Below are 15,297 nucleotides of genomic sequence, written 5' to 3' on the forward strand. Positions count from 1 at the left end.
TTCAGGATGTCACTTTCTTAAATAAGTATGATTTATAATACCGAACTGCAAATATTACCTGGGTTTAATCAGATTTTCAAATTTACTGATGCTCTTTTGGAATAAACAGTGAAGAAAATAGTAAAAATAAAATTCAGTTCAGTTTAGCTAGAAAAAATAAATATTCAGGCAAATTACAGAACATTAGTAGGTAGGCATACACATTTGCAAGTACAAATTGATGGAAGTCTATATGGTGATTCCAAAAAGATAATTTTCAAATAGTTATACGTCAATAAATAAATCCAACATAAAAAAAAAACATGCAATGTGTGATGCACTGGTTCTTTAGTTCAGTGCTCCAAATTTAACAGAACTGTTAAACTTTCACCTGCTTTTTTTTTGTTTTTCCACAAATTTTCTGATTCTCAACATATAAATGAATTATGAGCTACGGCTGAAAAGAGAAGTTATAGTCTCATATAAATATTAGGAACTCTATGTAGGAAGGGAAAACAGTAAATGCTACAAAATAAAGTTGATGTAGAACTAATGGTTAAATCTCTTTTAGCATGTTCACCACTTAAATTTATATTAGCCTTTTGTTATCTTGCAACAGATTAAAGGCAAAAGAGACAAACTATTTATCAGAACAATTTTTTACCCTTAACTTTTTTTCCAATGTTTTTTATGTGGGATATAGTGACATCTACAGGTAAGAACTCCAATTAAAATCCAAATATATTACTCATCTTGTTAAACATTTATCACTAGAGCTATTCTGACATACCAACGAGGCAAACAAGTGGGAGGAACAACCTCCAATATCTTCATATGTAAAATGTGAATAGAAAGAGAAAATTTAATTTACATTTGGGTATCAAATTGTTTATTGAACAGTATTTCCAGCTTCACACTACAGAACATCCATTACCAGACCTTCTGAATCTGACAAACCACAACCACTCAGCAAGAACTCTGTTCCCTGGCCAGCGAGGGGGGAAGACATGAAGACATGATGATTGGAAACCGGAACACAAAAAAAGCTATTAAAGGAAAACTCTGATCAGGTCACATTAAACGTACACAGCCGAGTCAAGTTCTGCAAAATCGAGAGCAATGATGGTTTCCGACAACTGTCATGATGATGTCCAGACAAATTTGAATGATCTGGTTTATACTAAGCCATAATAACAAAGCAACCGCAACATAGCGGCTGCTGGCAACATTACCACACACCAACTCAGTCTCTTTGTGGTTTTAGATCCATCCATCACCGAGTGCTTCACTGCTTCATACCACCGTCCTTGTCAGATTGCACACTAAGACCTATAGCAATCTCGTTCGACACTACTTGCAATTAACAAAGCTTTGCAGATCTTCTAGGAACTTAATGTACTCCTTATGCTCGATGGCTGTGCTCAGCTCCGTGAGCTCATCAGCAAAGGTGTTGTCGACCCCGCGGTCAGCCAAGAAGTCCATCATGTGGTCATACAGAGCCTGAAAACAGACGTAGCAACTCGAAATGAATGTTTTTCAACATACTATGCAGGATAGTAGGTATGAGTTCACTGTTTCTGCTCATACCCAGTCCAGAGAGTCTGTGTTGAGTGTGTAACTGGTCTCCTTCCAGTCTGAATCTCCCTCTGGCTGGAAGCTGACCTCCCGGATGGCAAAGATATCGCTCTCCTCCTCACCCTCACCATGGCTCATCTACAGCGCACACACACACGCATACAAAAAAAATCAGAAGTTGTAAATAAAAACTAATACCCAATACAATGGCTTCTGAAAAAATTTAGTGGGTTAAATTTAAGACTTTTCACACAATTGTGATGCAAGTTTAAAACTTCCATGACTTGTGAAGAATACCCAAGTTAAATTAAAAATAACCTTAAAGGTAAATACAACTTTTTAAAAATATTATCTCATTTTAATATTTAAAAATTCTTACCTCATCTTCAGGAAAATGGCAGTCAAACACAAGGGAGTGTTTGGCCCCCTGTTTTGTAACTTCAATGACAAAGTTGGGTGTTGACACAATTTCTGGCTGTAAAATGAAAACAGAGTTGCTATGAGGTAAACGTTCATATTCACAGATAACTATAGGATTCTACATCTCAGGTGAATAAGGAAATCTAAAAACAGCCAGCAATTACTACATCAGGAAGACAAAAAATGATTTGGTTCACCTCATCCTCAGGAGATTTCTGCTGCTGTCCCTGCTCCACCTCTTCCTCAAAGTTGGGAGGAATACTGTTGTTGACGTTGAATGTAACAGTGATTCTATAGTAGGGGTGGAAAAAAAATAAGGCACGTGATTAACATTAAAAGAATGACTTTTCCCAAAACTACTTTTTTTTTTTTACTTTAAACTGCAGCTAATGTTTGCAGTTCTTTCTGTTTGGAAGCACTGGTTCCAGTGGACCACCAACAGCACCAATTGAGCCGAGTCAGAGGAAAGAACTACTTTCATCAGAAAGTGGAGGCAGACGGAAAGAAACCAACAACAACGAAAAATTTACATTGCTGTAACAGCCATAAAACTGGTTCAATCATGAAGCTGGTTTAGTGGAAAGACATTTAATAGAAATATTGGCTTCCTTACTTTTCTCCAGAAAGTTGTTTCGTGAGTTTAGCCTCTGTGCCGTTCATCTCCAGCTCCCAGCCTCCTGACATCTTAGGGAGAGATTTGTTCTTCTGGATCTTCTTCTCTTCCTTGATTTCATCCGACAGGAACTCACCAAACGCTTTGTCACCTGTTTTAAATATGTAACAGATAAATTAAGGTAGTCAGACTGACTCGCTACTATCAGACTGTTGTACTCCCAGCCTTAGTATTTGAAAACAGAACAGCAAAATTGTTTTCATTCTATATTTTTTGTGTAATTCTATGTATTAAAATTGAAATATGACATAAATATCAATGACATTACATTATAGCTGTAAATATCTGTTAATTTAGGAAGAGTGGAAGGATCTTTTTCATTTTTAAATAGAACAGCTAGGTCATAAATGTTATGATAATCTCTTACTAGCCCATATCTACCTGTGACTGACTCAATTCAGGGAAAAAATAGTGTACATTATTATAAGCCTACACTCAACAGGCTAGAGAATTAAGTCAACCTAATTTTTCTTGATCAGATGCTCAAATACTCTAAATTTTCTAATTTTATATATTTTTATTTAGATATATTAGGTGAACCAGAACTAATTTTCAGCCAGTAAATGCGTCCATCCACCTGCTACCTATACCCATCATACTCTATTTTGAGTTGACAAAAAACACTGAATGATTAACGCCAATTGCCTTGTGATTCCTGCATTTTCTTAAAATTACTACAATGATCAAAATATGATTGTATTCATACGAATGTGCCCTTAGAAAATAAACCAGAACAAGTCTGATCAATGCGTCTATCCAGGATGCCACAGATGCCTTACATCACTTTCAATGACGTCCTTGTAGTGACATTTAGCATCACCAAGCTCTTTATTGTTAGTACATAATAACCCATATAAACTTAGTGCTGTACTTTTCATTTTTAAGCGTTTACAGTTCTAGCTAAAAACAACAAATTTAAACATCAAGGTAAACGGCAGTTAATTAGCATAAGGGTGCTATTAGACTTTACACGAGACAAGAACACTGCACAGGTTACGTTTTTTTAGGAGCCCCACAGATGGCATTTAATTAGGCTCCATTATTTTAAGTCTTTACCACAGAACTAAATAGCCAATTGGTTGGCTAACTCAACTAAATGGGTAAAATCCATTAACGTTACCTTCCGTGTGTAGTCCTCCACATCCACACGATACTGACGGATTTAAAGCTTTAGAGCTCAACAGCTTGGGCCTGTATCCCGACGAAGCTCCGTTGTTATTCAACATCCATAGTGAGCGGGTGAACGGCCGAGTCGTAGCCGAGCCTGGAGAGCGCAACGCCGGGTAGCTAAGAGGCAGGGCTCGCGCTGCTGACGGAGCGGCTGAAGAAAGGCGAACAGCCGCTCCCACCGCACGGACAACCGATTTCAGCATGGCTGTGTGGATATAAGAAGCTTTTTAGAAACAGGATAATTACGCTTAAGACCGAAGAGACCTCTGTGAGCCTCACGACTCCTGCTGCCGCTACAAGAAACACGCAACACGTGTGGAAGGACACATTGACCTAGCTTAACTTTGACGTTTGCACCGGAAGTAATACTTTGACGATAAAAAAGAGATTTAAAAAACATTCCGTTTATCCAAAATTAATCTGAACATATCAGCAATTTTCAACTTATCAATAAGGAAGAAAAAACAAAATAAAAAAAAAACTTTATTTAAAAAGAATAATCATTTGATCAGCGCCCCCTGTGGCTACAATAGATACTACATTAAGAAGTGCTTCTGCTCCGCCAGGATGGTTTTATAATTTTCGACCATTCTCTCCTTCAATCAGTGACTTAAAATATCCAATAACAAATCAAATCTAGAATGTCTGCTCGCATTAAAACTGATATGCTTCCAACTTGGTCATGTGTCTGATCATGAAACAGTACCATCACTTCTTACAAGATGCATGATGCAATCCTTGTTTATGTTTTATATTATGTAACTTTTGTACTTATGATTGCCAACAAGAGTGACCAGTTATTGAATTTTAATATAAATCATATTTTTTGACTAGATCTAAAATAACTAATCTGTCTCAGAATTGTGAGACATTATTCCATAACTATGAGATACCCAAGTCAAAATTATGAGTGTTTTCTAATGATGACAGTGAAAAAAATGAGACATTTTCTCTTAATTATGAGACACATTAAAAATATGCAATATCTTTATAAAAATTATGATATACTGTCTTATGACAATAGCTAAAATAATGTAAGAAACTGCTTGGAAAATGTATGTCAATATGTACAGGGGGGTTATTTTTTACAGAGCTCTAGTATCTCTTAAATATGATAACTAAATTAATAGTATCTCAATAAATTTTGCTTTGAGGACATTATTCAATACTTTCACATAATAAACTTGTGTTTTGAACAATTGAAAACTTCTTTTTTATTAGAAACAACTTTGGTTATGCAAGACTATAACAAACTCTTGTCATATACAATAGACAATTTATGAACTCATTCAATACTTGCACTTGTTCTTACAAACTGCATGCATGCACATGAAGTATTTGCTGACCTCAAAAGCTTCACCTGTAGTTAAAGACATCACAGTAAGAGTGATTCCTTAGAAATTCAGTCAAAATAAAAACATTTCTGCAGGAACCTCAAAATACATTAACTACAGCAGTTGGAATTTGATGCATTTTTTCAGGTTATGTATACATATATATAAATATATATATTGTACAAACCTGAGTCCACAGTAAAAAATAAAATTGATATTTTTCAACAAAACCTATAGTTTAGATTTTTTTTTTCTTTTTTACTACTATGTCCATGCACTGCATACATTAGATGTCTAGCAGCTACAATAACCCAGCATCTGTGTGTTGGCTAGGTAACAATCTGTCCCAAAACACACCGAGGAGTAGAGCATGAAGAGAGAAGGCATGCCACGTCCTCTCACATGCAATGTCACACGTTTAACATGCACGAGCCAATGTAGCAATGCCATCAGCATATGGAAATATTTTCATTTAATTCAAATGTGAATTTTTGTTCTGTCGAACAGATTATGACACATTTTACTGTCTTTGCAGAAAATTCTCAAAGACTATCCTTATAAACCTAAAACTACCTGCTGAGAAAGTTGAGGACATCACTGATCTTCAAGCTAACGTTTTGATATATATATGATATATATATATGATTGCTATAATATAGCAATGATTATAGCAGTCATTGCTATAATCCAGTCGCACTGAAACGTGCAGCCGACGTCCAGAAGTTTGGCTCTTCTGATTCCTGCCAACTGTGCTCCAGTGAAGTTATCTGTGTCCCTGAATTGCATGCAGATCCTGAAAGAGCTGAAGTAGATGTCATTTAAAAAAAAAAAACCAGAACAAACGTTGTCACGTGGTGCCAGAGCCTGCAGGAAGTCAACAGACGCTGATTTGTACAGCTGCAGTGAAACATTCTTATCCAATGTCAGCTAGGAGGTAGTGGGCCCCAAACGGTTTTCAAGTCCCTCATTTATTCAAGAGTGCAGTCCTGTTAGCTCCTGGTGAGGTGCAGCTTGCGGCCAAAGTACTCCGGCGCTGCATCCAGCAGCCAGTCCGCGTCGACCAAACACAGGTCTCTCATGTAGCAGCGGGACGTGTGCAGCAGCTCGTTGAAGACCACATACGCCGGCTTGGCCTGGAACAGGACGGAGGACGGGTGGATGGCGACGGCCTGATGGGTGTCCAGAGCCAGGTAGCTTCCGTCGGGCTGCAGCTCGGCGGCGTTGATGAACATCCCGTGGGCGAGGCAGCGGCGGACGTTCCCCGTGTCGGCCCCGCAAGACTCGAGCTTCAGGTTGAGCTGGGAAAGACAAGTGCTTTGTTAAGTCAAAAGATCAAGTAACAAGCAAAATGAAAAACAAATCACAAATTTCATCACATTTTAGTCTAGGAAAACCTGACTTGTCTTCAAAGAAAGAGAAAAAAAAATAATCACAATGCATCCCTTTAAAACATACTTTTCTGACACACAAAGTCTTTTAGTCATGGTTTCTCAAAAAGGAATCACCATTACTATAGTAATAATAACATAGTAATGACAGTGTATGTAAAAACAGTTGCTGTTTTCTTCTCAAAAATGCCTTGCTTATGAATGTTTATTAAAACAATTACTCTCCCCGGAAAAAAGTAATCAATCTCAATATTTTGACATTTTATGAAAAAGTCTGAATTCTTCTTTTTGTTCAGTTCCCTGAATCCTCTTCAGTAGATGTGAGACCACTAATTGGCGACATTAAAACGCGGTTCACGGCTTGTGGATAACCGGGCAAGAGGAGTCAGCATCCAGACTGTCATGTAACCACAAGTATTGTTTGCGAGCATAAAGTTTCTGAGGTAAGAAAATTTGTTGTTTTACCATTGTACATTGTCTGTGTATCCTCCATTAATACAATCAACTCCATAAAATCCTTCACTGCTCTCTTCTGTTACCCACAGAGGCTAGTAGTAGAAGAGTACCTTTTTTTGTCAGTGTATTTTGACTTCACTCCCATAGACCATACATGTAGCGGCAGCTTAAAGTGACTTTTTAGGGCTGTTGACAGTTGGAATAGAGTTTCACTTTTGTGTCATTAGTAAAACTTTTTGATAGGTAACATACTGAGGTGCAGCTAAACCTATTGACAAAAAAAAAACATGACCAACATTATCAGTAAAAGAGTGAGACTTTCAACTGTTTCCATTCACTACTAATACCATGTTTTACATAATTTAAGCTATTCTGGTGACATAGTAGAAAGGTAACATTTATAGGCACGTGTGTCGTGACAAAGTGACAATGATGGTCGAAATTTTTCAACTGCTGAGTTGTTGCAAGTGGTTAATCATGATTACGGTTTAATCCCTAGGGTGGGTGCCGGTCTATTTGGTATCTATCCTACTCCTCACTTCTCCTGAATTTCACAAGTACAGAAATTTTAGAAGCCCAATCTGAACATGGAATCTTATTTTAACAACAAAACAGGAATTGCACAGTCCACATAGAAATAATAAAATAAACTACTGAAATGTAATTCTTAGATGTGACTCTGATAAGCAGATTTGTACCTTCAGACAGATTTCTCTGAGCTGAGCCTGGACGTCTTTCACCAGGCCCATATTCCTGCTGTTGACAAAGTTTTCCCGACACCACTCCTACAACACAACACAATTCAAACTGGTTAGAGGTGGTCTTTCTGGACATTTTTGGGAGAATTTCTCCTTATCACGCCCACCTTGTTACCGCCGACTTTCTTGAAAGCTCTGTAGATGTTGAGCAGAGTCATGTGATCTCCCTCGCTAGAAGAAAACTTCTTGCGTGCCGCGAGCACCTCGTCCCGCCGGGCCGGAGGGTTGTACAGGACGGTGTCCACCGACAGCAGAGACACGATGCTCAGGATCTCCTCAGAACAGGAGAAGTCCGGGGACAGCAGGATGGTCTGCGGCAGAGAGGAACCCGCATGAGGAAGCGGTGAGATATATTTGCTTTGAATTTTGTTCATCTGATGCCGCTGGTTCCAAATGTTCCCTCATGTTTGCTTTAAGTCTACAATAAAAGTAGGGCTGAAATGATAATTCAGATTAATGGTGATTAACCGAATATAGAACTAATTGTCAACTAATTTTGAAAATGATTAATTGTTAACGGGAGTATATAAACTCAAAAAACATGTATCTGCTGAAACAACATGCTCAGAGCGATAATTAAGCCAAAACTGTACAAATTATAAATATGTTTTGCATTTAAGATTAAAAAAAAGCCTTCTTTGACTATAAATATGTTCTAACAAAAACTCCAAAGTAGGAGTTTTAGCTTCATCTGGTTCAAATTCTGTGAAAAAAAACAACAACCTCCAATTGAGCACCTTTTGCTATCCGATTATTAATTGGATAAAAAGCGTGAACTAAAGGAATGACACATTACTGCATTTTAAGCAACAAAATGTTTATTTCCTTAATTAAAAAGGAATTGAATTCTTTATTTGCATCTTTTAATGTATTTCAAATATTGCATAAAAAAGGCTTAAGAGGTTAAATGAAAAATCTGCAGAATGTACCATTTTTTTTTTTTTTATCCAATTAATCGATTGATCATCAGAATAATTGAGATAATTCGATTAGTTAAAAATAATCGTTCATCGCAGCACTACAAAAAAGCACATTGCACCTTGGCATATCTGGGTTCCAGAGGGAAGCTGGCCATCCTTTTGCCCAGAGCAGTGAGGAGAACCTGCCCGTCCTTCCTCTCCACAGCTCCCAGCAGCTCCAGATGGTCCACAGCAGAGCGGACGGCCTCTGGGTGAAACAGGGACACAGCGATACTAACAGATCCACCGCATAAAAAACAACAACAAAAAAAAAAACAAATCTCTGAACAGGAATAACTAAGCAACTGGTTCTTACCTGGAGAAGGTTTGGACATAAAATCAAAGTTCATCACATCAGGAATGCCCAGCGCCATAAGCTGCAGCATCACACCAGCTAAATTGCACCTGGAGGATATAAACACACACAGGAGAGAAAAGCTGCAGTAGAAAAGCCTCTTCCATCAGTCTGACCTGAATAATTCAGAAATTCCAGCAGAGGAGGCTCTGCGTCTTACCTCTGGATCTCAGGCACAGTCATGGGGGTGAAGTTGTCGAATTCCTGTTCGGTGTAAAGCCGGTAGCAGAAGCCGGCGTCCTCCCTGCCAGCCCGGCCGGCTCGCTGCCATGCTTGAGCCTTGGAAACTCGCTGGACTGCCAGCACCTCCAGACCGCTGTCTGACAGGCAAAACACATCGGAAGCAAGGAGGTTATGTGACATCATGTGTATTCTAAATACTGTGAAAATATACAAATTAGTGTTGGGCAATAAATCAATTTTATCTAGTTTTTGAATTGTTTTTAAAGATTTAACTTTAGAAAAATCTGGATTTTTTCTTCCCACCAATGTTTCCATTGTTTTTGATGTCCGGGCCTCCACCCTGTTTGACAAGCATGTTTTTACATGATTCCAAAGTCTACTTTAAGTGCTGGAGGTTTTAGATGTGCTGAATTTGACTGAACCGAGGAGGTGATTCAGCTGAGACTGAGGTGTGCTGAACCAGGGATACATCTAAAAAGTTACAATACTCTGGCCCTCAAGGCCTGGATTTGGAGGTCCCTTCTCCAGATGTTCAAAAGTGATGGACCCAATTCAGGGGTTTGAATATATATGCACTTATATGCACTTGTTTAAGAAAAAAAATATAATCTTTAAAAAAACTGCAATGACATTTCTAGTTGTAAGGTGATAAAATATGGGGAAGTTAAAGAGGTTATGTATGAAAACATGCATCAGACTGAAGCCTCTCACCTGGATTGAACCGTTTGGCCTTCACCATCCCCGTGTCAATGACAAATTTGATCCCAGAGATTGTGACTGACGTTTCTGCGATATTGGTGGCGAGGATAACCTTCCTGCAGCCCTGCACAACAACAGAAAGCAGGAACCGTTGAGTGCTTCAGACGTCACAGCCAGCTACCTGCGTGTTTGCCGTCTGCTTTACCTTGGGCGCTGGCTGGAAGACCCTGAGCTGCTGTGTTGGGGGCAGCGATGCGTACAGAGGGATGACCACCATGGGGCCGCAGCTATCAGGAAGATGCTTTGCGATGTCTCTGCACGTCCTGGCCAGAGCCTCGATCTCCTCCTGGCCTGTCATGAACACCAAGATATCGTGGGACTGCGGTGCTTCCTGCAAATAAGCAGCACGGAAAAGCTTGTCAAAATGAATCACATAACAAACCAACTGGGTTGATTTATTTTTTCCTGCCAACAAGTCCTGATTTATAATTTTTGACCGGAGTGTGAAGGACAACCTGATGGATCTGGAAGACAGAAACAAGTGCAGCCTGCAGGTAGTCCGACTGGGGCTGCTTGGTGTAGTAGATCTGAATGGGATGCTGCCTCCCCTCCAGGTACAGCACAGGCGACTTGTTGAAGTACTCCGAGAACAAATCCACGTCCATTGTGGCAGACATGACGATGACCTGCAGAAAGGAGCTGCTTTTCAGATGCTTTTTGACTAAAAGGTACAAAAAAAATAAAAAAATGACGGCGGGCGTCTCACCTTCAGGGGAATCTTGTTCAGCTCCCTGCGTCTGCGCTGAGCGCTCTTCACCACGCCGAACAGCACGTCGGTGTGCACGGTGCGCTCGTGGGCTTCGTCCAGGACCACCACGGTGTAGCGCAGCAGCATGGGGTCTCCGATGGCCTCGCGCAGGAGCATCCCGTCCGTCATGAACTTCAGCTTCGTCTCGGGCGAGGTGACATCCTCAAAACGCACCGTGTAGCCAACCTTAAAGAAGTAGTACACATGCAACAGTGAGACTTCAAGAAAACAGCAGTGTGCTTAAATATTAAAAATCAAATCTGTTTTTATCTGTAAACTGCCAAATTGCATCGTTATGAATAGATGTTCAATATTATTTCATTTTAAAAAGTACTTATCGAGTGCAGAGATGGATAGTTATAGAGATTTTAGCAGTTTGTTGATGGGTTTTATCAATACATTCAGGCACAACCAGACCTTTGAGAGAACATTCATGATTTTGGTACAACCCAAAATGAAAATGAGTTTGGCACCAGGGTTTCCCCCAGTGTATTATAAGCCTGGCGGGCCACCAGGCTTTACTTGTGCCCCCACCAGGCTAAGCATTTCTTATTTATTCAAGTCTTTTTAAAATGTTTGCATTTTTTAAGACTTTTTAGTTGGTGTTCATGTATTAATTTTCCAATCTTTCAACAACACATAATTATCGAGTGATATTTTCAAATTTTCTGTTAACTTCAAATATTTTTTAACTCAAAAACACAACGGTGGATGAACGACTGCTGAGCGCACAACCACCAGGCTGGACAAGTTTTCTGGGGGAAACCTTGGACCACTGTTCCACAGCATAATGCTGCCACCACTATGTTAAACATTGGCGATGGTGTGTTCAGGGAAATGTGCAGCGTCAGTTTTCTGCCGCTTAACAGCACATCCAGAGAGTTGTGATTGCAACTATTAATAGAAATTCACTTGGTATCCAACCTACTCCTCTCAAGAAAACATTGACAAAATAATTTTTTTCTTGTAAGTTTCACCGGTAAACTTTTATATATATATATATGACCAATCATCTTAACATTTTCTGACAAGTCACTGCAACTCAGCTGAATTTTGACCAAACTTTTTAGCCCCCCGACTGCGATTTGCCTATTCTGTATAAGCAGTTGATGTTAACTAGAATGACCAACGCTGAATTCTTCTTTTGCACTTTGACAACTTCTCAGGACAAGATTTCATTTGTATTAGGGTTGCCATTGCAAGAACGTGCTTTAAAGTATTTTTTGCACTTTAACTGTTACTATGTTAAAATACTGTCTTGTTCTGTGTGCAGCAATTTAAAGTTTTTTTTAAAAGTTGGTAAAAAATAAAGCTTAACAGAATTGCAACTTTATGAGAAAGGTGGCGTAAAATCAGTCATTTTTGGCGACAACAATTACAAAAAAAATCATCACAACATCGTGGAGGGGCTGCTTAAAGTAGGCCAAAATACGCGATATGACAGCAACTGCTAACACTAAATTTTATTTAAGGGCATCAGTGTATAGAGGAGTGAATATTTAACACTGTAAATCTTGAAGCACTACTTTGTGTTGATTTGTCACCTTGGTTATATTGTAGAAAAAAATAAAATAAAATGCAATACCAGCTTCCCAATCTGAGTCCTCTTCTCCTCGGACACCCTGGCTGCCAGTGAGATAGCAGCGACCCGACGTGGCTGGGTGATGGCGATCAAGCCCTGCCTGCCGATGCCGGTTTCAAACAGGTACTGAGGGATCTGAGTGGTTTTCCCGGAGCCAGTCTCACCTGAAACAATGTTTAAAATGACAAACACACAGGAACTACATTATCTGCGCGAGACATGCGACGAGGGCAGGAATATTTCCCCAAAACTACGAAAAGTTGAAAACAAATTAGCATTTAGCGTTTTACTCTTTCGGTGAGCGTAGTATAAAAGCCAGCCGCGGCTCTGGCTGTGTTTTACCTATAACAATAGCATTATGAAGCTGTCTCAGCTCGTTCACTAGCCGAGTTCTCGCCTGGTAGATTGGAAGCTGTTTCCTCTGGACGTCAATCGGTGTGGTCACATTTCCCTTTCTGGGCAGCAGCATTCCAGGTTTATTCTTCTCCAGGCGGAAAAACACGGACCCCGGCTTGAATTTTTTAGCCGGAGGAAGGTCGGGGTCATGGGGCATGGTCTGGAGGAAATAACCGGGACAGGAGAACCTCGGCGGCTTCTTGTTTTGGTGAGCAGATATGTCGAAAAGTTTCCTCGTGCTCGCTGCCTGGACGCGCGAGCGTCAATGCGGATGTTTTGCTACATCTGCAAAAACGTCACCACGTGGTCGAATTCAAGCGCACACGTTTGACGTCACCGGCTCGTTTTTTGTTTTTAATCTTTTTTATTATCGATGTCCTTTTAAAAGTCGTTTATTTAAATACAATTCTACTAAATACACACATATAATAATAAAAATGAAGAGGGGAAATAATTAGGACCACATTCACCAAGCCCTGACTACATATTAAAAGTTATATTTATTTATATACATATATGTAAAATTAACCTTTATTGACCAGATAAACATGGGCGTTTTCTGTTTTCACGGTACTCTAAATAAACGTGTTTCATCACATGCATAATAGTATCACAACGTTCCCTGTAATGGTAGCCAGTAATAATTTAAACATGAGCGCCTCTTAAAGTTGTCCAGCAGAGGGCGACATAAACCATTGACAGATATAACGGATTTAATCAGTATTTACTGTTTTCTGTCAAACGTGTCAACACTGTATACGGACACAGAGACTATAAATCATCTCTTTTTTTCCACTTTTCCAGCACTACAGCCTTTTAACATAATGTGTATGAATGGGTCAGGCTCACATTTCCCGCTCTTTCCTGCTTCTTCCTAAATACCCTTACTATATTTGAAAAGTCTTTTGTTCATACTTGTATAAAACAGCTGTCATTTACAGCATTTTGTGAGTTTTACAATGCTTCACAAATCATTTAAACACAGAGTGCATTATTTTTCAGTTTTAGTCAAAACAGTTATCATAGTTTCCTTTCTGGATTACTTGTTTGAATCTATTGTCATCTCCCCTCTACACTCAGTAATATCCCATAGTAATCTCTTTTTATTTGTGGAACTGGAGTGCTATTTGCTACATATTGCTGCGTATTTTTATTACAATAAAGAAAACGAACCTCTCTGAGCATCTCCATGACCTCAGCATTCAATAATGCGTTTGTCAGGGCCGGGTTTGTGGGCCTGGAGCTCCCACAGGATGTTGGCCCTGCCATTTTGCACCACCTTTGACTTTGGAAATGTACAAGCATACTCAACCCATACTCCCTTGTCAATATTCCTGCCATTTCATAATAGCATTCAGTGATAAAATACAGAATTGTTTCCTATTCTCTACTTCATCACTGAACTTTCTCCAAGATGTCCCCCTTCAGCGTGAGTGTCCTATAAGCATCCTCAGCTGAGCCGAGCCACCATGCTGGCACTTCCCTGTATCACCTTCTGTGCTGCAAGCATCTTGTACTGGAATGAAGAAATTATTAAAAATATACATTTTAGCCTACAATTGAATGTGTCTACTACATAATGTGCATTAAGTGGGAAAAAATGATATCCCAAACATTGAGTTCTTTATGAACAATTTTTCACATTTTGAAGTCATCTTTTTTACCCATGGAAAGGAACACGATTTACTTACATTTATACAACAATATTGTTTTGCCATTACACAAACGATAGCAAAAAAAATGTTTTCCTGAATCAGTCTTTAGAGGATTTGCTGGTATTTTGTGGATCATTGTCATAGTGCAACATCTAGCCCTGCTTCTGCTTTGATTTTTCACACTGTTTAAAGATTACGCACATCTTTTCTCAGTCAATAAGTAGCTGATCTAAGCTAAAGCACAAGAAAAAAGATGGCAGTAATGAACCCTTCAGTAAATGCTCTGATTGTTTTGTGAGACCCCACACTTTTCTTATTCTCACTCGTTCACAGCTTTTTACTTCTTTTCGATGGTTGATTTAATGAGTTTCTCTAAAGATTCATGTGAAAAAGCATTTAATAACAAATTCATTTCACTTATTATTATTTTTTTTATCTAATTGTCACGACCACTGGTTTCTGAATCCTGAAGTCAGCATAATTGGTGTTTTTATGGCTGTAGAGATTTCCTGCTTTATTAGAAGAAATATAGTGATAAATTGATGTTTCATATACTTTGTGTTTACATTTTTTTATTTATTTTTTGTTGAAGTTTCTTATTCTAACACTTTGCATGTCATAGTATCAGAATAACTATTAAGATGAACAAAACAAACCATATGAAATACAGCGAAGTGGAGAAAATGAATCAGGGAACAAACCATTCATCCATTGTCTAGCACACTTATCCTCACGGGGTCACCAGAGGTCATCAGATGAGAGGCGAGGCAAACGTTCTGCAGGTCACCAGGCCATTGCAGAAAATAAATCTGAACATATCAAACATTTCCCTCTGCCACATTTTGCACAGGTAGGAAAAAATAAGGACATAAATTAACACTATACTTTCTATTTAACCTCCATCACA

The 15,297-nt window shown here is 39.0% G+C and overlaps 2 protein-coding genes across 2 annotated transcripts; both read right to left on the bottom strand.

Annotated features, from left to right (window-relative positions):
• Window positions 1-845: 845 nt before the first annotated feature.
• On the bottom strand, window positions 846-4,163 carry c1qbp (complement component 1, q subcomponent binding protein). The gene is made up of 6 exons (XM_032576783.1): window positions 3,768-4,163; window positions 2,588-2,738; window positions 2,172-2,265; window positions 1,934-2,029; window positions 1,567-1,692; window positions 846-1,479 (listed from the first exon to the last, which is right to left on the bottom strand). Exons 1-6 carry the CDS (start codon window positions 4,018-4,020, stop codon window positions 1,330-1,332), a joined length of 870 nt encoding a protein of 289 aa, XP_032432674.1. The 5' UTR covers window positions 4,021-4,163; the 3' UTR covers window positions 846-1,329.
• An 838-nt stretch (window positions 4,164-5,001) lies between these two features.
• Window positions 5,002-12,892, bottom strand: dhx33 (DEAH (Asp-Glu-Ala-His) box polypeptide 33). The gene is made up of 12 exons (XM_032576782.1): window positions 12,682-12,892; window positions 12,343-12,503; window positions 10,716-10,943; window positions 10,465-10,635; window positions 10,155-10,340; window positions 9,962-10,073; window positions 9,228-9,387; window positions 9,029-9,117; window positions 8,793-8,920; window positions 7,861-8,064; window positions 7,694-7,780; window positions 5,002-6,449 (listed from the first exon to the last, which is right to left on the bottom strand). Exons 1-12 carry the CDS (start codon window positions 12,890-12,892, stop codon window positions 6,141-6,143), a joined length of 2,046 nt encoding a protein of 681 aa, XP_032432673.1. The 3' UTR covers window positions 5,002-6,140.
• Window positions 12,893-15,297: the final 2,405 nt, after the last annotated feature.

Source organism: Xiphophorus hellerii, chromosome 11 (assembly GCF_003331165.1).
Source record: "Xiphophorus hellerii strain 12219 chromosome 11, Xiphophorus_hellerii-4.1, whole genome shotgun sequence".
NCBI classification, from domain to species: domain Eukaryota; kingdom Metazoa; phylum Chordata; class Actinopteri; order Cyprinodontiformes; family Poeciliidae; genus Xiphophorus; species Xiphophorus hellerii.

Coding starts and splice junctions, on each gene's coding strand:
- c1qbp (XM_032576783.1), bottom strand. CDS start 4,020: ATGCTGAAATCGGTTGTCCGTGCGGTGGGAGCGGCTGTTCGCCTTTCT. Junction 2,030..2,171: donor AGAAATCTCCTGAGGATGAG/GTGAACCAAATC, acceptor TTCATTTTACAG/CCAGAAATTGTGTCAACACC. Junction 1,480..1,566: donor ACACAGACTCTCTGGACTGG/GTATGAGCAGAA, acceptor GTCTGTTTTCAG/GCTCTGTATGACCACATGAT.
- dhx33 (XM_032576782.1), bottom strand. CDS start 12,892: ATGCCCCATGACCCCGACCTTCCTCCGGCTAAAAAATTCAAGCCGGGG. Junction 12,504..12,681: donor TCATAATGCTATTGTTATAG/GTAAAACACAGC, acceptor ACATTGTTTCAG/GTGAGACTGGCTCCGGGAAA. Junction 10,636..10,715: donor TGAACAAGATTCCCCTGAAG/GTGAGACGCCCG, acceptor TCCTTTCTGCAG/GTCATCGTCATGTCTGCCAC.